Genomic DNA, 19,896 nt, shown 5'->3' on the forward strand with positions numbered 1-19,896 from the left:
GCAGGGTGCGGGTGCCACGGGGGTTCCCTCTCCCCCCGCAAGGCGATGCTTCTCCTTCCCGCGGGGAAACGCGCTCAGTCCTCCCGTGGGATACCGGGCAACCCTGGGCCCTGCTCACGGTGTATTTATTCACCCGCTGTCAGACCCGCACCTCTCGCTCTCACGCTGTGGCCGAGTGACGTCAGGGCCATCCGGGGGGTGTGACGTCACAGCGCGAAAAACTGACATCACGGAGCGAAATGATGACACAACAGCTGCGCGAGGAGACGCCACGACAGCGCGACATGACATTAGGGTAGCTCAAGACGTCGTCACGGACAGGCGGGTCGACATCACGGCAGTGCAGAGTGACGTCACGACACATACAATGACGTCATGTGTTTGCCCCGCCCCACGCGGCGCAGTTCCCGAGGTCTCCGCCAGGCGGCGCCGCCGCGCGGTGGGGCCCACCCGGAGAGAGCCATCGCCGTTTGAAGGGCAGGGTCTCGCGAGACCCACGCTGGGCTCTCGCAGGCGCGGGCGAACATGGCGGCGGCGGCGGCGGCGGAGGGCGCGGAGCCCCCCCCGGAGCCTCCCCCGGCCCCCGAACCCCCGGCCCCACCAGAGCCGCCCCCTGCCGACCCCGAGGCTGGGTACGGCCCTCCCTGCGCGGATCCGAGAGCACCCGGGCAACCCCCGCACCGTGAGGGTTATGGCGGGGGGGGGAAGGAAAGGGCCCACCCGCCACGTTGCCATGGGAACGAGGATGGGGGGGATTGGGGAAGGGGGGACCTGCACCTCCCCGGGGGGGTCCGAGGGGTCCCAGTGACACCGGGAGGGTGGGAGAGACGCGGGTCCCCTGCGCGTGCTGCCCCATCCCAGGGTCGGGGCTGAGCCCCCCCATTCCTTCCCGGGGTCGGGGCTGAGCCCCCCCATTCCTTCCCGGGGTCGGGGCTGTGTCCCCCCATTCCTCCCAGGGGTCGGGGCTGTGTCCCCCCATTCCTCCCAGGGGTCGGGGCTGTGTCCCCTCATTCGTTCCCGGGGTCGGGGCTGGGTCCCCCCATTCCTTCCCGGGGTCGGGGCTGTGTCCCCCCATTCGTTCCCGGGGTCGGGGCTGTGTCCCCCTATTCGTTCCCGGGGTCGGGGCTGTGTCCCCCCATTCCTTCCCGGGGTCGGGGCTGTGTCCCCTCATTCCTTCCCGGGGTCGGGGCTGAGCCCCCCCATTCGCTCCCGGGGTCGGGGCTGTGTCCCCACATCCATCCCCAAGGTCCAGGCTGTGTCCCCCCATCCATTCCCGGGGTCCGGGCTGGGGGCTCCCTCACACCTCTGTCTCTGCCCTGGCAGTGGGGACACCGCCCTGGTCGATGTCACCACGGCCATGGAGACCGAGTCCGCCAACGGGAAGGAGCCCCTGGTAGGTGCAGAGCGAGGGGAATGTTGGTTCGGCCCAAAGGGACTTTACATCCCCCCAGCGCCAGGTTTGGCGTGGTAAAGGATTGTTTGGGGAGCTAAATCCTCATCCTTGTGAACTGACTCTATAGAACAGCTCCAGGGGGAGGGATTTATTCCCTTTAAAGTCTGGTGTGGTGCCGGGTCCGCCCTGAGGCTGGGTCAGTGTGTGATGATTCCCTGCCCTGGGTCAGTGTGTGATTCCCTGCCCTGGGTCAGTGTGTGATTCCCTGCCCTGGTCAGTGTGTGATTCCCTGCCCTGGGTCAGTGTGTGATTCCCTGCCCTGCCCTGGGTCAGTGTGTGATTCCCTGCCCTGCCCTGGTCAGTGTGTGATTCCCTGCCCTGGTCAGTGTGTGATTCCCTGCCCTGGGTCAGTGTGTGATTCCCTGCCCTGGGTCAGTGTGTGATTCCCTGCCCTGGGTCAGTGTGTGATTCCCTGCCCTGGGCAGTGTGTGATTCCCTGGCCCTGCCCTGGGCAGTGTGTGATTCCCTGCCCTGGGCAGTGTGTGATTCCCTGGCCCTGCCCTGGGCAGTGTGTGATTCCCTGCCCTGGGCAGTGTGTGATTCCCTGCCCTGGGTCAGTGTGTGATTCCCTGCCCTGGGCAGTGTGTGATTCCCTGCCCTGGGCAGTGTGTGATTCCCTGGTCCTGCCCTGGGTCAGTGTGTGATTCCCTGGCCCTGCCCTGGGTCAGTGTGTGATGATTCCCTGCCCTGCCCTGGGTCAGTGTGTGATTCCCTACCCTGGGCAGTGTGTGATTCCCTGGCCTGGGTCAGTGTGTGATTCCCTGCCCTGCCCTGGGTCAGTGTGTGATTCCCTGCCCTGGGCAGTGTGTGATTCCCTGCCCTGGGTCAGTGTGTGATTCCCTGCCCTGCCCTGGGTCAGTGTGTGATTCCCTGCCCTGGGTCAGTGTGTGATTCCCTGCCCTGCCCTGGGTCAGTGTGTGATTCCCTGCCCTGCCCTGGGTCAGTGTGTGATTCCCTGCCCTGCCCTGGGTCAGTGTGTGATTCCCTGCCCTGGGTCAGTGTGTGATTCCCTGCCCTGGGTCAGTGTGTGATTCCCTGCCCTGGGCAGTGTGTGATTCCCTGCCCTGGGCACTGTGTGATTCCCTGCCCTGGGCAGTGTGTGATTCCCTGCCCTGGGCAGTGTGTGATTCCCTGCCCTGGGTCAGTGTGTGATTCCCTGCCCTGCCCTGGGCAGTGTGTGATTCCCTGCCCTGGGCAGTGTGTGATTCCCTGCCCTGCCCTGGGCAGTGTGTGATTCCCTGCCCTGGGCAGTGTGTGATTCCCTGCCCTGCCCTGGGTCAGTGTGTGATTCCCTGCCCTGCCCTGGGTCAGTGTGTGATTCCCTGCCCTGGGTCAGTGTGTGATTCCCTGCCCTGGGTCAGTGTGTGATTCCCTGCCCTGGGCAGTGTGTGATTCCCTGCCCTGGGTCAGTGTGTGATTCCCTGCCCTGCCCTGGGTCAGTGTGTGATTCCCTGCCCTGGGTCAGTGTGTGATTCCCTGCCCTGCCCTGGGCAGTGTGTGATTCCCTGCCCTGGGCAGTGTGTGATTCCCTGCCCTGCCCTGGGCAGTGTGTGATTCCCTGCCCTGGGCAGTGTGTGATTCCCTGCCCTGCCCTGGGTCAGTGTGTGATTCCCTGCCCTGCCCTGGGTCAGTGTGTGATTCCCTGCCCTGGGTCAGTGTGTGATTCCCTGCCCTGGGCAGTGTGTGATTCCCTGCCCTGGGTCAGTGTGTGATTCCCTGCCCTGCCCTGGGCAGTGTGTGATTCCCTGCCCTGGGCAGTGTGTGATTCCCTGCCCTGCCCTGGGTCAGTGTGTGATTCCCTGCCCTGCCCTGGGTCAGTGTGTGATTCCCTGCCCTGGGTCAGTGTGTGATTCCCTGCCCTGGGCAGTGTGTGATTCCCTGCCCTGGGTCAGTGTGTGATTCCCTGCCCTGCCCTGGGTCAGTGTGTGATTCCCTGCCCTGCCCTGGGCAGTGTGTGATTCCCTGCCCTGGGCAGTGTGTGATTCCCTGCCCTGGGTCAGTGTGTGATTCCCTGCCCTGCCCTGGGTCAGTGTGTGATTCCCTGCCCTGCCCTGGGTCAGTGTGTGATTCCCTGCCCTGCCCTGGGTCAGTGTGTGATTCCCTGCCCTGGGTCAGTGTGTGATTCCCTGCCCTACCCTGGGTCAGTGTGTGATTCCCTGCCCTGCCCTGGGCAGTGTGTGATTCCCTGCCCTGGGTCAGTGTGTGATTCCCTGCCCTGGTCAGTGTGTGATTCCCTGCCCTGGGTCAGTGTGTGATTCCCTGCCCTGCCCTGGGTCAGTGTGTGATTCCCTGCCCTGCCCTGGGTCAGTGTGTGATTCCCTGCCCTGCCCTGGGCACTGTGTGATTCCCTGCCCTGCCCTGGGTCAGTGTGTGATTCCCTGCCCTGCCCTGGGCACTGTGTGATTCCCTGCCCTGGTCAGTGTGTGATTCCCTGCCCTGGGTCAGTGTGTGATTCCCTGCCCTGGGTCAGTGTGTGATTCCCTGCCCTGGGCAGTGTGTGATTCCCTGCCCTGGGTCAGTGTGTGATTCCCTGCCCTGGGTCAGTGTGTGATTCCCTGCCCTGGGTCAGTGTGTGATTCCCTGCCCTGCCCTGGTCAGTGTGTGATTCCCTACCCTGGGCAGTGTGTGATTCCCTGCCCTGGGTCAATGTGTGATTCCCTGCCCTGGGCAGTGTGTGATTCCCTGCCCTGCCCTGGGTCAGTGTGTGATTCCCTGCCCTGCCCTGGGTCAGTGTGTGATTCCCTGCCCTGCCCTGGGTCAGTGTGTGATTCCCTGCCCTGCCCTGGGCACTGTGTGATTCCCTGCCCTGCCCTGGGTCAGTGTGTGATTCCCTGCCCTGCCCTGGGCACTGTGTGATTCCCTGCCCTGGTCAGTGTGTGATTCCCTGCCCTGGGTCAGTGTGTGATTCCCTGCCCTGGGTCAGTGTGTGATTCCCTGCCCTGGGCAGTGTGTGATTCCCTGCCCTGGGTCAGTGTGTGATTCCCTGCCCTGGGTCAGTGTGTGATTCCCTGCCCTGGGTCAGTGTGTGATTCCCTGCCCTGCCCTGGTCAGTGTGTGATTCCCTACCCTGGGCAGTGTGTGATTCCCTGCCCTGGGTCAGTGTGTGATTCCCTGCCCTGGGCAGTGTGTGATTCCCTGCCCTGCCCTGGGTCAGTGTGTGATTCCCTGCCCTGCCCTGGGTCAGTGTGTGATTCCCTGCCCTGCCCTGGGTCAGTGTGTGATTCCCTGCCCTGGGTCAGTGTGTGATTCCCTGCCCTGGGTCAGTGTGTGATTCCCTGCCCTGGGCAGTGTGTGATTCCCTGCCCTGGGCACTGTGTGATTCCCTGCCCTGGGCAGTGTGTGATTCCCTGCCCTGGGCAGTGTGTGATTCCCTGCCCTGGGTCAGTGTGTGATTCCCTGCCCTGCCCTGGGCAGTGTGTGATTCCCTGCCCTGGGCAGTGTGTGATTCCCTGCCCTGCCCTGGGCAGTGTGTGATTCCCTGCCCTGGGCAGTGTGTGATTCCCTGCCCTGCCCTGGGTCAGTGTGTGATTCCCTGCCCTGCCCTGGGTCAGTGTGTGATTCCCTGCCCTGGGTCAGTGTGTGATTCCCTGCCCTGGGCAGTGTGTGATTCCCTGCCCTGGGTCAGTGTGTGATTCCCTGCCCTGCCCTGGGCAGTGTGTGATTCCCTGCCCTGGGCAGTGTGTGATTCCCTGCCCTGCCCTGGGCAGTGTGTGATTCCCTGCCCTGGGCAGTGTGTGATTCCCTGCCCTGCCCTGGGTCAGTGTGTGATTCCCTGCCCTGCCCTGGGTCAGTGTGTGATTCCCTGCCCTGGGTCAGTGTGTGATTCCCTGCCCTGGGCAGTGTGTGATTCCCTGCCCTGGGTCAGTGTGTGATTCCCTGCCCTGCCCTGGGTCAGTGTGTGATTCCCTGCCCTGCCCTGGTCAGTGTGTGATTCCCTGCCCTGGGCAGTGTGTGATTCCCTGCCCTGGGTCAGTGTGTGATTCCCTGCCCTGCCCTGGGTCAGTGTGTGATTCCCTGCCCTGCCCTGGGTCAGTGTGTGATTCCCTGCCCTGCCCTGGGTCAGTGTGTGATTCCCTGCCCTGGGTCAGTGTGTGATTCCCGGCCCTGCCCTGGGCAGTGTGTGATTCCCTGCCCTGGGTCAGTGTGTGATTCCCTGCCCTGGTCAGTGTGTGATTCCCTGCCCTGGGTCAGTGTGTGATTCCCTGCCCTGCCCTGGGTCAGTGTGTGATTCCCTGCCCTGCCCTGGGTCAGTGTGTGATTCCCTGCCCTGCCCTGGGCACTGTGTGATTCCCTGCCCTGCCCTGGGTCAGTGTGTGATTCCCTGCCCTGCCCTGGGCACTGTGTGATTCCCTGCCCTGGTCAGTGTGTGATTCCCTGCCCTGGGTCAGTGTGTGATTCCCTGCCCTGGGTCAGTGTGTGATTCCCTGCCCTGGGCAGTGTGTGATTCCCTGCCCTGGGTCAGTGTGTGATTCCCTGCCCTGGGTCAGTGTGTGATTCCCTGCCCTGGGTCAGTGTGTGATTCCCTGCCCTGCCCTGGTCAGTGTGTGATTCCCTACCCTGGGCAGTGTGTGATTCCCTGCCCTGGGTCAGTGTGTGATTCCCTGCCCTGGGCAGTGTGTGATTCCCTGCCCTGGGCACTGTGTGATTCCCTGCCCTGGGTCAGTGTGTGATTCCCTGCCCTGCTCCTCTCCCAGGACGCCGCTGGGGACGCTGCTGAGGCTCTGGACGCCCAGGGGGCCTCGGGGGATGAGGAGAACACGCGGCAGCTCGGGGAGATCGAGCTGCAGTGTGGGATCTGCACCAAGTGGTTCACAGCAGACACCTTCGGCATCGACACCACGTAGGTGGGCTCTGGCAGCGCTGCCAGGGGGCTTTGGTGGCAGGAGGGGAGTGTTTGGAGTGCCAGTCCCCAAGGAGCAAGGCCTCGTCTGTGTCCTTGGGCACCTGGAAACCTGCACTTTGTGTAAACAATTAAAGCTTTGCCCGTGATAAAAGCACCCCCATGAAATACCACTGAGCCTGTGAGGTGTTTCTGGTTTTAGGGAGGGGGGGATAGTTGGTTTCTAACCTTGAATAATTATTTCTTAACCCAATGTGATAAAGAATAATTAATTTTATTTCACTCCTGAGAAAGATATTGAGGGGTTGGAATGTGTCCAGAGAAGGAAATGGAGCTGGGGAAGGGGCTGGAACACCAGGAACAGCTGGGGGGGGGGGGCTCAGCCTGGAGAAAAGGAGGCTCAGGGGGGACCTTCTTGCTCTCTGGAGGGGGGATCTGGAGGGGGTCAGGCTCTGCTCCAGGGAACAGGGACAGGACAAGAGGAAGCAGCCTCAGACTGGGCCAGGAGACATTCAGGTTACACATCAGGAGGAATTTCCTCATGGAAAGGGTGGTCATGCATTGGAAGGAGCTGCCCAGGATGGTGGTGGGGTCCCCATCCCATCAGTGCTCTGGGCTGGGGGACAAGGTGGGCATCAGGCACAGGTGGGACTCGATGGTCTCACAGGTCTTTTCCAACCTCAGTGGTTCTGTATTTCTGTGATTCCTTAACCTGAAACAATAATTACAGTGCACCCAGCCCTGACAAACCTGCTCTTTCCAGGTCCTGTCTGCCCTTCATGACCAACTACAGCTTCCACTGCAACGTGTGCCACCACAGTGGGAACACCTACTTCCTGAGGAAACAAGCAAGTGAGTTGGGAAAAAGCACATTTGGGGGTGTTTTGTGCAAGGTAATCCTGAAGGTTTTGTTTTGTCTGAAGTTGGTGGGAGGGCTTTGCTGAGACTTCTAGAAAATAACAAAAAAATTCATAGTAACAAGAAGCATTTGTGGCTTTTTCTAAAAGTGTTTTGCAAGGAGGTGTAAAAGTGTTCAGTGAGGGCTGAGTCAGGGTGGACCTGAGGGGGTTTGCTGTTCCTCGGGGTGATGCTCTGGGGTGTCTGATCTTCCCCTCCAAGTGTAATTGTTTGCCTGGGGTGTTCTGCTTCCCAGATCTGAAGGAAATGTGCCTTAGTGCTCTGGCCAACCTGACGTGGCAGTCACGGACACAGGACGAGCACCCCAAGACCATGTTCTCCAAGGATAAGGTTTGGCTGTCATGGAGCTGCCTCAGGGTCACGTCAGCAGTGGTGTCAGTGAGGAGCAGCCCAGACAAATGTTTTCTGTTTTTGCAGGACATTATCCCCTTTATTGATAAATACTGGGAGTGTATGACAACACGACAGAGGCCTGGGAAAATGACCTGGCCCAACAATATTGTCAAAACCATGGTAAGAACTGGGGGCAAATCCCTGGAGGAATTCCCACAAATGTTGTTTTCTGACATTGGTGTGTGCTGAGGGCTGGGCTTGGAGCTAAAGGGTGAAGGTGGTGCTGCTTCTTAGGCAGCTGATGTACCTACCTACATATTAGTAGTAAATATTGTGATTTAAACACTTGTTAGTGAATTTGTTACAGTCTTACCCTGTGTGACTTGAACTGCTCTGTTCCAGTGTAAAGAAAGAGATGTGTTCCTGGTGAAAGAGCATCCAGACCCAGGCAGTAAAGACCCAGAGGAAGATTACCCCAAATTTGGGCTTCTAGACCAGGTATGTGAGGAGAGAAGAGAGGAAAGTGGGGAGCTGGAGGGAGGGGAGGGGAATCCTTTTGGTGCCTTATGCTCAGCCAAGGGGCAAAGCTCTGCTGCAAATCCGTGTTGTGCCAACACTGGGTGGGAGCTCCAGCACCTGGGAATGCCCTGCTTGGATCCAGAGGGGTCCCTTTGACTGAGCCCACACAGCAGATTGTTTGATCTCTTGCAGGATCTTGCCAATATCGGCCCTGCCTATGACAACCAGAAACAGAACAGTGCTGTGTCCACAAGTGGGACCTTAAATGGCAAGTTCTTCACTCAGGAGGGCTGGGGGTATTTGGGACTAAGCTGCATTTCCCAGTGCTCTGGACATCTGTGCAGTTAAACTGTCGTGTGAGCTGAGTTTGTGCTTGTGCTCAAAACAGACTTACTGTGCCTTTTAATAGAGGGATTAACTTCAGTTCTTGGGAAGGTTCAGCTGTTTCTTTCTGTGACCAGATAAATCAAGGTGCTCACCAGAAAGCTGAGCTTGTCCATTTGCTCCCTGATTGGTTTTAATTTACCTCCTTGTGTTATTCAGATTTCCTGTTTCTCTCCTTCTGAGAGTTGAAAGTAGCTGGAGAAAGTGTAAATATATTTATTATTCCTTGTGCTTTACTGTTCCTCGTTCTCAAGGATGATTCCTGTGCTGTCCTGGGTTTGCTCAGAGTGACCTCCCTGCAGTGAAATACCTGCTGGGGAGAATATATATTAATAACCTGCAGTAAACACACCCCAGGAGTACAGACAGGAGGGATTTGGGACTTTTTTAAGTAGTTACAGATACCTCAGGTGTGTTCTCTCCGTGTCATGCACTGGTTGTTTTTTATTTAATTTCCTGGAGACTGACAAACATGTGGTGCCACTTCTGTTCTTGCAGGTGGAGCCTCTCTGGGAGGTGAATATTTACCTTTCAGCTTCTAAAACTTAAGTATTGCTGTTTGCAAAGCTTTTTTGCTTGATTCTCTTAGAAGCCAAAGTCAATTAAAAATGAAAGTGCTCCCTGATGTGATTGCAGTTGGGCTTTAATACAAACCAGCAATTCCACTCTTTAATCTTTAGCAATTAGAAGCTTTTATTGCCATATTCTGCCCTACTTGCCTGATATAAAGGTTTTGTTTATGTGTTTTACTCTCATGTTTATTTTTACTCTGTGTCAATTGACCTGGTGTCGTTTTAATGCCTAAATAATTGGTCTGAAACTGATGGTTTGAGCAAGTAAATATTGACAAACTGGAGATCCTGAATGTTTATTTGCACTGAAACGGAGGAGTGCAGCTGGATCAGGTCATGTGTGTGCAGAATATGGTATTCCCTGAGTGATTTGGATCCCTTACATCATGAAGGGAATGCTGGTAATGGAAGAGCAGACTGGATTTTTAATTACCACACAAATGCAGTTTGTGAAGGTGTTTATCTACAGTACATGAAATTTCTGTGGTTCTCCTTGTGATCTCTTTGGAAATAGTGTGATGATAAAGTGCATATATGATTTAATTTCTTCAAACATTGTGCTGATACTTGTTTGATTAAATTTAACATGTAGCTTTTCCTGTACTGCAGTTCTAAGAGTTAAAAATCTGACACATTGTGCAATTGCAACCTGATACACTCTGCAATCCCAGAACTGACTTTGGTAATACTGAAGAGAAACACCTCTTGCTTTCCATTTTTCCTCAGCTTAGGTGTGTTTTATTTTATAGATGGAAATTGAGCATTAAGTGCTTATTGCTGGTTGGTGTCAGAGTGTGCCCCCAGCACAGGGTCACTGGGACAGGGCTGTGCTGTAGGGTGGGGCTTTCTGCTGCTTCTGCAGAAATAGGTTGGAACTGGGACTGAAAGCTAATAATAATAATAAATAAATAAAATAATAGTAGTACCTCTGAAGTGGACCCCAGTGCTGCTGCCTGTAGATCTTCTGAGGACCTAAAAGGTTCTTAATTCTGGCCCTAAAAGCCCAAGTTGAGCTCGTTTTGCTGCTCAGTCTCCCTCAGCTTCTGCTCCAAATGTGGATTTTGCTGTGCTCGTTGGCAGTAGGGGCTGGTCCACATCACCTGAGCCCACGAGCTGATTTTGGTGTGGCTGCTTCTGCCCCCTGTCCCTTTGGGATCCTGGGCCCAGCTCCCTGACGTGGCTGCTCTGTGTGTGCAGGGGGAATGGCAGCCGGAGGCAGCGGGAAGGGCCGCGGGGCCAAGCGCAAGCAGCAGGACGGAGGGACCACGGGAACAGCCAAGAAAACCCGGAGGTGAGAGGGAGGAGGGTGGTGGGCACTTGTCATGCCTTGGGCTGCCTCCCACCTGTCTCTGCTTTGGGTGGGTTTATGGGGACTCACTCCAGAGCAGTGTGGTGTTACTGATAAGTCACAGGCTATAAATTATGGGCGGTGGGTGAGCGTGTGCTCACTTTGTAGGTGAGTGTGTGCCCGTTTCACACGGGTGTGCAGCCCCTGAGCACAGGGACAGCTCTGCAGGGCTGTGTCCTGGGGAGCTGGGGGTGTTCAGCCTGGAGAAGAGGAGGCTCAGAGGTGACCTCAGCACTGTCTGGAACTCCCTGAAGGGAAGTTCTGGCCAGCTGGGGGTTGGTCTCTTCTCCCAGGCACTCAGCAATAGGACAAGGGGGCACGATGGGCTCAAGCTCTGCCAGGGGAAATTGAAGTTGGAGAGCAGAAAGAAATTCTTTGCAGAGAGAGTGCTCAGGGATTGGAATGGGCTGCCCAGAGAGGGGGTGGATTCCCCATCCCTGGAGGGTTTTAAAATTAGATTGGTTATGGCACTGAGTGCCATGATCTGGTAAAGGGACTGGAGTTGGACCAAGGGTTGGACTTGATGTTCTTGGAGGGCTTTTCCAACCCAATCCATTCTATGATTCTGTGACTGTGACAGCACCACAGCCACTGGGAGATGCCAGCCTGGGGTTTTCTGTGTTCCAGTGACCCGCTGTTTTCGGCTCAGCGCTTGCCCCCTCACGGGTACCCTCTGGAGCACCCCTTCAACAAGGACGGGTATCGCTACATCCTGGCCGAGCCTGACCCCCATGCACCCGACCCAGAAAAGCTGGAGCTGGACTGTTGGGCAGGAAAACCCATTCCTGGGGACCTGTACAGAGCCTGCCTGTATGAACGAGTCCTCCTGGCACTGCATGACCGAGGTACAGAGTGCCCTGATTGAATGGAAATTGTATAAGCAGCTCTTCCTACAGGGGCATCTTGGTAACTTCTTGTTACTGGTCAGTGACATTTCAGGTGTAATTGCCCCCAGAGGTGCAGGTGTTAAATCCACCTCTGCATGTTCATTTGCTCTATAAATGACAGTAACTGCTCATGTCATGCCCTGCAGCTCCCCAGCTGAAGATCTCTGATGACAGGCTGACTGTGGTTGGTGAGAAGGGCTATTCCATGGTGCGAGCCTCCCATGGGGTGCGGAAAGGAGCCTGGTACTTCGAGATCTCCATGGATGAGATGCCTCCAGACACAGCTGCCAGATTAGGCTGGTCACAGCCCTTGGGTAAATAATGTTACTGGATATTTCTTAGCAGGTACTCCTGTTACATTCCTTGTGTTCACAACAAAGTGTTTGTTTCCACAGGGAACCTCCAGGCCCCTCTGGGATATGACAAGTTCAGTTACTCCTGGCGCAGCAAAAAGGGAACAAAGTTTCACCAGTCCATAGGGAAACACTATTCATCTGGCTACGGACAGGGAGACATCCTGGGATTTTACATCAGCCTTCCAGAGGATACTGAGACAGCCAAATCCCTGCCAGACACCTACAAAGACAAGGTGAGGTGCAAGTTCACTGTCCAATTAAGTGTTGGCAGGTGGATAAGTGGAAAACAGGTTGCTATGGCATAACTTCTGCCCCTTTCCATGGATCCTTCCCATCCTGCCTCTGGGTGCCTCCGTGGTTCATAGTGTTGATCTCAAGAAAACAAAATACTCCTGGATGGAATTGCCCTCATCCCCTTTCATCTTCCCCTCTTGGCTCTCAGATATCTGAGCTGTGGGAATCACTCCTCACAGGTATTCTGACACCAGGCACACCAGTCCCTGAGCAGGTAACTGTTTTCTGGGCTTGTTGCTGACATTGTTTGCTGCTATTTCAGGCTTTGATCAAGTTCAAAAGCTACTTGTACTTTGAAGAGAAGGATTTTGTGGACAAAGCAGAGAAGAGCCTAAAGCAGGCACCTGGAAGCCAGGTGAGTTCTTGCTGTCACCTCAGCACATGTCTGGTAAAAGGGAGCAGGGGATGATCCTGGGAGAGTTGCTGTGTCACGACAGCCACCACCAGTGGGAAAACCCTTCATTTTCCAGATCATGTTCTTCAAGAATGGTGTCAGCCAAGGAGTTGCCTTTAAGGACATCTTTGAAGGGGTTTATTTTCCTGCCATTTCTTTGTACAAAGGCTGCACAGTAAGTGAGGTGTCTTTGAAAGAGAATTCCTAAATCCATCAGTTTCAGTAATGCACAGAGTGTGGGCACTCTGGGAGAGGAGAGAGGGGAGTTATTTCAGTGAAATGGCCATGAAATGAAATTGCTGAAGGAACATCCTCCTTCCATGCCAGGGATGTTTGTTCCTTTGGGCTTACACAGGAGATGAGGACTGAGTGCTAAAGAGATTTTTCTGGTTTTTTAGATCTAATGAAAATGTGTTTTCCACAGGTTTCTATAAACTTTGGGCCATATTTCAAGTATCCACCCAGAGACATCACTTACCGCCCTGTAAGTAAAACTGAAGCTTTTTTTACCCACATCTGAAAGACTCAGTGTTTAAACCAAAGTTGGTTAAAACAAAAGGTGTTTTGCTGTGGTTCATACCACACCTGTATAGCCAAAAGGATTGTGTTTAAAAATGTCTAAGGACCAATAGCCCAATAAATAATTTAATTAAATTTTCATTAAATAGTAGATGCTGTTGTGTTCCTCCTGTCAGATTGTAAGGCCCTGTTGTTGCCTGTGTTGGCCTCTTTTGTCAGTAAGAAGATGGAATTGTTGTTTAAGGAAACACTTGGAATTTTTTTGCCCTGGAAACAGAGCTGGAATGCTGCTGCCTCCATCCCAAGCCTGTATTCCATGGCTGGAGCTCACTGTGCTTCCCTCTGCAGATGAGTGACATGGGCTGGGGCGCCGTGGTGGAGCACACGCTGGCTGATGTCCTGTACCACGTGGAGACAGAGGTGGATGGGAGGAGGAGCCCACCCTGGGAGCCATAAACCCCCAACTCCATGGATTTCTTGCAGAGGAACATCCACCTCCCAGTGACCAGCCACGACCCAACAGGCTGAGGCCACCACAGCCCTGGCTGGCAGGTGTTATGTGCGTGTTACCTGCTGCAGGTTCACACCTCTCCCCCCTGCCAGAGTGTGAGCGAGGCAGTTCTGGGGGGAATTTGTGCTATTTTGAGGCATCTCTTGGAGCCTCCAGTACCATTACAGTGTCACTCCCTGGAGAAGGGGCTGCTGAGATACCTTTTCCTGGGCTGTGACTGTCAGGTGTTCTGAGAACAGGTTGTAGCTGGACCTGCCAGGTGTAGGTACAGTGACACCTGTGCTCAGGTGTGTTTGGCTGATTGGTACCAACAGCTCCCAGCCAGGATGGCTCTGTTGGAACGAGACAGCTGCATGTAAGACTGAAATTTGGGCTTCTGTCCAAACTGTATTTTATTTCCCCCACAAACTGGAAACCAGTTTAAAAATAAAGGCTTTAACTGTTCTTTTTATTCTGTTTTTGTCTTGTAAGTTGTTACAAATGAAACTTAAAAGTAGCTACATTTGGAGATCTCTCAAGCTGAAGATCTGCCCACAGGAGTTACGCTGGGCCTCCTGCCAATGATCATCATTGCAGAGTTTTGGATGAATAAATAATTTGACACTTTGTGTGTGTCTGTATAGGAAAAATAAATTAGAGCTGCTTGAGGGAGGAGAGGGAATAAAACTTAGTTCAGTAAGTGCTGTGTTTGAGTTTTGGGGGAGTAAAAGGTGAGGTTCAGTCAGGCCAGTGTTTGCCTCACTGAGGATGTACCTTCCCAGTCAGGTGTCTGGGACCTCCCTACTAACTCGTTAGCCTGGGGCCTTTAATTAGAGACACCACTTTATTTATTCAATGGGAGTAATGAGGGAGGGTGGAGGTGCCTGGCTGGGCCAGCTCATGCTCAGTGAAGCAAATGTAGGACTTGAAATTTTTGGTCCTGGCACTTGCACGAGTTCCAATAAATAAACCTTTATATTTATTGATTGAAACTATGTATTAATTCGTGGTGTCTGCTATTACAGGCCTTGGCTAATTAAAGTGACAAGGTTCCCTACTTTGCCCCTGAACAAAGCCCTGCCCTGGGTGGTCAGCAGGTCACGGGCACAGGCCGGGCCAGGCGCTGCCGGAGGTGTTTGGCGAAGTCCACCTGTGTCTGGGACAGGACCTGGTTGATGATGGTCTTGGGCAGCCATCCCTGGAGAGAAGCAAACACAGCCCATGAGCAGGAGCTGCCTCCCCTGCAGCCCCTGCCTCCCCCCAGGACCCTTCCCCGCTCCCTGTACCTTGAGGTCGATGCTGAGCAGCCAGGTCAGCCTGGTCTGGGAGGGGCTGCCGGCCAGCGGGCGCAGGACCATGCAGGTGGGACCGTTCTCAGCCCTGGCAGGGGGGCACCAAGTCAGACCCAAACTCACACTCTGAGCCTCAACAATGCACTTTGTGATTCAGGGTTTCCTCAGCAGCTCCTGCTGCCCAGACAAACCCGATGACTCCGAGCCTGTACTAAAACCCTCCTCCATGGGAATCTCCCTCCTTGCACACCCCACAGGGGCACTGAGCAGGGGGGGTTACCTTATGAACCCCTCCTGCTCGTGGGAATCTCCCTCCTTGCACACCCCACAGGGGCACTGAGCAGGGGTTACCTTATGAACCCTTCCTGCTCATGGGAATCTCCCTCCTTGCACACTCCAGAGGGGCACTGAGCAGGGGTTACCTTATGAACCCCTCCTGCTCGTGGGAATCTCCCTCCTTGCACACCCCACAGGGGCACTGAGCAGGGGTTACCTTATGAACCCCTCCTGCTCGTGGGAATCTCCCTCCTTGCACACCTCACAGGGGCACTGAGCAGGGGTTACCTTATGAACCCCTCCTGCTCCGGCATCGCTCCGTACGTGGTGGACATTCCAGCCAGGACACAGGTGGAGCCGCGTCTCTTGGAGCACCGGACACTCACAAAGTCCCGGGGCCCAACGATGTTCCCGGGGGTCGCAGCTGCCTTTTCATGGGTGATCACTGTGTCCTTCCCAATCTTCTCCAGGATCTGCAGTTTGGAATCAAAACATTAATTTGAAGGGTTTACTGCCAGCATAGTTAAAAGCTGCCTCTGGTTACTGACCATTCAGTTACAGGTGCTGAAAAACACTTGGTGTTACAGTGAGAAAAACTGCCAATATCTGCTCCACCCCAGTGCAGAACATGAGTTTTCAACTCCTGAGCAGAAAGGTATTTCTCTTGCTGCTTCTCTGATTCCAGAGGAGCTGTGGGATAGCCAAACACTTCCTTGTGCCATGGGGCTGTTTCTGCTCCGGGTCAGCCCAGAGTTACAGCAGAACTGGCTGCTTTGCAGGAAGGTGCATTTCCTGCAGAATTAGAGAAACTGCCCAAACTCAGCCCTGCTGCAGCAGAAACACAGTTACTGCAAAAAACACCTCTTCAACTGCAGCAGGCAATGGACAAGACACAATCTGGCTCCTCATTCCCAAAGAATGGTGGAGAATTCCCTGTGCTCCTGCTGTGACAGGCTCTTCCGATGCCATGAGGAGCAGATTATGTGTGAACCCCAAATGTGACAGGTCTGACACGTTTCCTACCTTGACTTCTTTGACGTTGGGGTTCCAGTCTCCCATCTGCTCCATGTTGTCCACCAGCTCTCCATACACTGAGTCCAGGGGCTGGTCCACCACCACCTCCAGCCTGAACACCTTCCCCACGTCCGGCAGCACCTTGCTCAGCACTTTGTCTCCATTTCCCTGGAGTGGGGAGGGCAGGATTAACACCACAGCTGTTCACAGGAGGATTGTCAGTGCCACAAGGCAGAGCACCCACCGCCACCGTCTCTGTCTTCCAGCCATCCTGGTCCTCGAGGATTCTGAGGGATTTCTGCAGGGCTTCCTCTCCTTGCTTGATGTAAGACATTTCCATCTCACTGAAGGGCTTCTCCTCCAGCCTTGAGCCTGCCAGGACCAGGCACAGACAGGAGTGAGTGCAAGAGCAGAGTAACATGCCAGATATGCTTTATCTACACCAAATACCCTTCCCATGCCCAAAGACCAGGGAATTAAACCCAATTCCCACTCTACTGTTGGTTCAGCAGAAGCACAGCCCTCCCACAAACAAAATTACCCTTAACCATTCCCGAGATCTGTCCCCCATGACAATCTCCCCCTGGCAGGAAGGGCCAGACCCCCCTCAGCTGGTCACTTACTGAGCAAGGAGCTTTTCCTGCGCACCTGGTGGATCCATGTGCTGGGGCCTGGGCTGCGCCAGGCCAGTCTGCTCAGCTCCTGGCTGATGGCCACGGCAGCCTGTCTCCTCAGACCTGAGGGGGAGAGCACATCAGGCACCTTTCCAGGGGCTTTTTCCCCCATTTAAACAAACAACATGGAAAACTCTCTCCTTGTCACCTTCACTGAGCCCCTGCAGGCACAGGGAGCAGTTGTCTGCCATCACACTGCCCTGGGACAGGCTGTCCTAAACAATCCTGGGCTTGGCTCCAGGTCTGAGCCACACAGCAGTAAAAATACCAAGGAACATCGTGCAGGTGGCCCAGGGAAGAGCATAGAAACAGCACAAGGATACAAAGCTGTCACAGACAGTGGGAGTGTGACCCAGAGCTGGTCACAGGGGCACTGGCCAGTCCCTCAGACCCCAGAGTTGGGTCTGGTGGCAAAAAGGGTGCTGGGGACAGCAATCACAAAATCCAGAAAGGAACACTGTTAGGGAACATACAAAACATGGCATAGGGAGGGGTGAGGAGAGCATGCCAAGCCTGTCCTCCTCTCTGAGGAGTTTAAAAAAGCAAAGGTCCTTTCTACTCCCTGTGACTCGACAGGAGCTTCTCAAACAAACTTCCATCTAAAGCTCCCACTCTGCCCGTGACAGTGGGAAGAGAACCCCACAGCCCCTCCTGCCCCAGGCAGCCCATGGGAGGGGCTCCCCCCGGTGCCACCCAGCCCCTCACCGGTCATGTTGCGCAGGTGCCGGTAGGAGATGGCAGCGCAGAGCTTGGATGTGGCTGGAAGCATCTCCGTGCGCGGTCGGAGCTCTGGGCTGTGCTCGGTGTCTGTGGTGAGTGCGGCTCTGCCCCAGCCTTGCCGTGCACAGCCTTAAGTACGTGGGCTGAAGGATTCTGCCTCGTCAGCCATGAGATAAGAGCCATCACTCACAGCAGGGCCCCTGGGCCAAGGCCACACTCAGCTCCCCACGCATCTGCCAGGGCTGTGGGCAGTGCCGGCGTGTCCGGCTGGCGACGTGCTGGGACACGGATTGGGCACAGTGGAGCACAGCCAGCACTGCCCATGGTCCAGCCATGGGGACACAGCACCTGTGAGGGACAGGAGAGAGGCAGAGCTTCCCTGCCCAGCCCCTGCTGCACTTAGCAGGCAATCCTGTGCCAGGGACAGACCCTGCAGCACACGGACCATCGGCTTGGATAGTGACAGTGATATCAATTCTGACAAGTAACAATGGACAGGCACAGAATCACACAATCAGTTGGGTTGGAAAAGACCTCCAAGATCATCCAGTTCAGCCTTGGATGGATAACAGTGGATAATAACAGATGACAATGGGCAATGATGGACAACACCATCTCACAACACAACCCTCCTGGAATAACCAAGCAAGGGTCAGCTCAACCTCTGCAAATGCTGCTCACAAGAACCAGGACAGCCTACACAAAGATGAATATTAAATATGTTGAGCTGCTGAGCCCAGGCTGGGAGGGGCAGCTGTGCAGTCCCCCTACCCCCAAGCCTGGTTATCTGCCCCAGGGCTGGGAGTGGTGGGCAACGGCAGAGCAGCGATAACGCTCAAGGCTGAAATGACATTTCTGAGATGAGTTACAGCCTGGAGACCAGCACTCCCAGGAACCTGGGAATCACAGCTGCTTCCTTTGACGTCAGCCCCTGCACCCTCCTGCGGGGAGCCTGACCTTCCTCCTCGCTGTTGCAACAACTTGGCCCAGGGAGAGGTCACCCTCTTGCTGCACCAACCCCATGGAGCCCCTTGCCTCCCCCTGCCTGTCCCCAGCCCCCTCAAGACATTTGGGTCCTACCTGCCATCCAGAACAGTCCTGCTGCTCCTCAGGATGCTCCTCTCCATCCCCACAGCTGCTGTTCTCCATCCTGTGCCAGAAAACACCTCTTGTTCACATCAGTGATGCATGACCAGATTAAGGTGCTGGAGGGACCAGAGGAAAGCAGAGGTTGCACCATTCCCTTCCCAAATGTTTACTGGGAAATCCTCACTGCAGCCATGGTCCTACCACTGTGATTTCCACGTGATGCCACAGCTTTCCCTGCCCTGGGCTTTACCCACCTGCTCCCACCTGCCTGCACATGGAAGGAAGGAAATTCAGCAGGGATTGAAATCCAGGAGCTCCCAGCCCAGAGCTCCAGCCAAACACACACAGAGCACCGACAGGTCTGGGTGTCCAGGGAGAACAGAGACCCCCTGATATTGTGCATTGCCCACAGCCCCCCTGTCCTGGCAGTGAGGGGGACACAAAAGCAGGGACAGGACACCTCCAGCTGCAAACCACTTGGCTCTGCTGTTATCCCAGATGGAGCAGCAGCTCCCAGCACAAGGCCTTGGCACAAGGACACGCCGTTGTTTGTGAGAAGAACCAAAACCGCCCAGGCAGAGCCACCTCTCTGGCTCTGGGTCGGGGGGGCTGGAGGGGCACAAGTTCCTCTGTGCCCCTCAGGAGGGGACATGGGGACAGTCATGCTGTGCCACAGGGACACACTGTGACACATGAGGGAAATGCTCCAAGTGACCCATCCCCAAGGCAGTACACAGAGACTCTGAAAAGGATTCCAGAACCCTCAGAGGGTCTGGTTAACTGGGATACCCCCAGGACCCTCACCAGCTCCTGATGTGGCTCAGCATCTGCTCTGGATGTCCCTTGGGGTCCCACACTGTCCTCAAGGTGCTGCATCCACTGAGCCTGTGAGGGAAGGGACAGCAGCCATCCCACAGCACCAGGGGTGGCACTAGGGGTGGCCAGGGGCAGCAGAGGTGCCACAGGCACCAGGGATGGGATTAGGGTCCCAGCATCTACCTTGGGCACTGGGAAGGCCCCTCTCCACTGGGACACAGCTGGTCTGGCTGGCTGAGCCCACTGAGCTCCAGCAGCAGTGCAGCACAAGGCTCTGGCCACAGCTCAGACCTGCCTGGACCCACCTGGACCCTTGGCTGAGCCCAGCTGTGCTGGGGCAGGACTGGGGACATGGGGAGCACGTGGTCATATCCTGCATGCCACCAAGGGGATGCCCAGGAAACCAGTACAGCCCCGCTCTGGGATGGGCACCCAGCAGCCCCCACACACATCTCGTGGGGCAGGAGGGGGGAGAACATGCTAGGGGAGATAAAACACCCAAGAAAGCCCTCACAGCCACCCCCAGTCTCCACTCAAAGTCACCACACAGCTCCATTTGCAGCTTTTCACTTAAAAATGTACAACAGGGCTCGAGGTATAAATATTCACAAATGTACAAAAGGTACAAAACCAGACTGATGCCAACCAAAGGCACCAGGACCTGAAGGGATGGGGGGCTCAGAAACCCCCAGGCTGCCCAGAGCTGCC

General features: G+C 55.5%; 2 protein-coding genes across 3 annotated transcripts; one reads left to right on the plus strand and one right to left on the minus strand.

The window, feature by feature from the left end:
- The first annotated feature begins 548 nt into the window (after nucleotides 1–548).
- ASH2L (ASH2 like, histone lysine methyltransferase complex subunit) lies at nucleotides 549–13,772 on the plus strand. Of its 2 annotated transcripts, XM_071579165.1 has the most exons (17): nucleotides 549–632; nucleotides 1,324–1,393; nucleotides 6,148–6,293; nucleotides 7,057–7,145; nucleotides 7,447–7,541; nucleotides 7,629–7,724; nucleotides 7,947–8,042; nucleotides 8,256–8,331; nucleotides 8,946–8,963; nucleotides 10,217–10,310; nucleotides 10,995–11,212; nucleotides 11,401–11,568; nucleotides 11,650–11,843; nucleotides 12,167–12,259; nucleotides 12,375–12,473; nucleotides 12,723–12,782; nucleotides 13,166–13,772. In XM_071579165.1, the coding sequence occupies exons 2-17, from the start codon at nucleotides 1,358–1,360 to the stop codon at nucleotides 13,271–13,273; spliced, it is 1,686 nt and encodes a 561-aa protein (XP_071435266.1). In that variant the 5' UTR covers nucleotides 549–632; nucleotides 1,324–1,357; the 3' UTR covers nucleotides 13,274–13,772. The 2 variants fall into 2 exon arrangements, with proteins under 2 accessions (XP_071435266.1, XP_071435267.1); XM_071579166.1 differs by lacking the exon at nucleotides 8,946–8,963 and having other exon boundaries at nucleotides 559–632.
- On the minus strand, nucleotides 13,767–17,374 carry STAR (steroidogenic acute regulatory protein). Its single transcript, XM_071579167.1, has 7 exons — nucleotides 17,269–17,374; nucleotides 16,513–16,626; nucleotides 16,134–16,261; nucleotides 15,899–16,057; nucleotides 15,164–15,348; nucleotides 14,594–14,687; nucleotides 13,767–14,505 (listed from the first exon to the last, which is right to left on the minus strand). The coding sequence occupies exons 1-7, from the start codon at nucleotides 17,330–17,332 to the stop codon at nucleotides 14,398–14,400; spliced, it is 852 nt and encodes a 283-aa protein (XP_071435268.1). The 5' UTR covers nucleotides 17,333–17,374; the 3' UTR covers nucleotides 13,767–14,397.
- Nucleotides 17,375–19,896: the final 2,522 nt, after the last annotated feature.

The sequence above is a fragment of the Pithys albifrons genome, chromosome 29, assembly GCF_047495875.1.
Source record: "Pithys albifrons albifrons isolate INPA30051 chromosome 29, PitAlb_v1, whole genome shotgun sequence".
Taxonomy (NCBI): domain Eukaryota; kingdom Metazoa; phylum Chordata; class Aves; order Passeriformes; family Thamnophilidae; genus Pithys; species Pithys albifrons.

Coding starts and splice junctions, on each gene's coding strand:
- ASH2L (XM_071579165.1), top strand. CDS start 1,358: ATGGAGACCGAGTCCGCCAACGGGAAGGAGCCCCTG. Junction 11,844..12,166: donor CAGACACCTACAAAGACAAG/GTGAGGTGCAAG, acceptor CTGCTATTTCAG/GCTTTGATCAAGTTCAAAAG. Junction 12,474..12,722: donor CTTTGTACAAAGGCTGCACA/GTAAGTGAGGTG, acceptor TGTTTTCCACAG/GTTTCTATAAACTTTGGGCC.
- STAR (XM_071579167.1), bottom strand. CDS start 17,332: ATGCTTCCAGCCACATCCAAGCTCTGCGCTGCCATCTCCTACCGGCAC. Junction 16,627..17,268: donor GCACCTGCGCAACATGACCG/GTGAGGGGCTGG, acceptor TCTCCCCCTCAG/GTCTGAGGAGACAGGCTGCC. Junction 16,262..16,512: donor CAGGAAAAGCTCCTTGCTCA/GTAAGTGACCAG, acceptor TGGTCCTGGCAG/GCTCAAGGCTGGAGGAGAAG.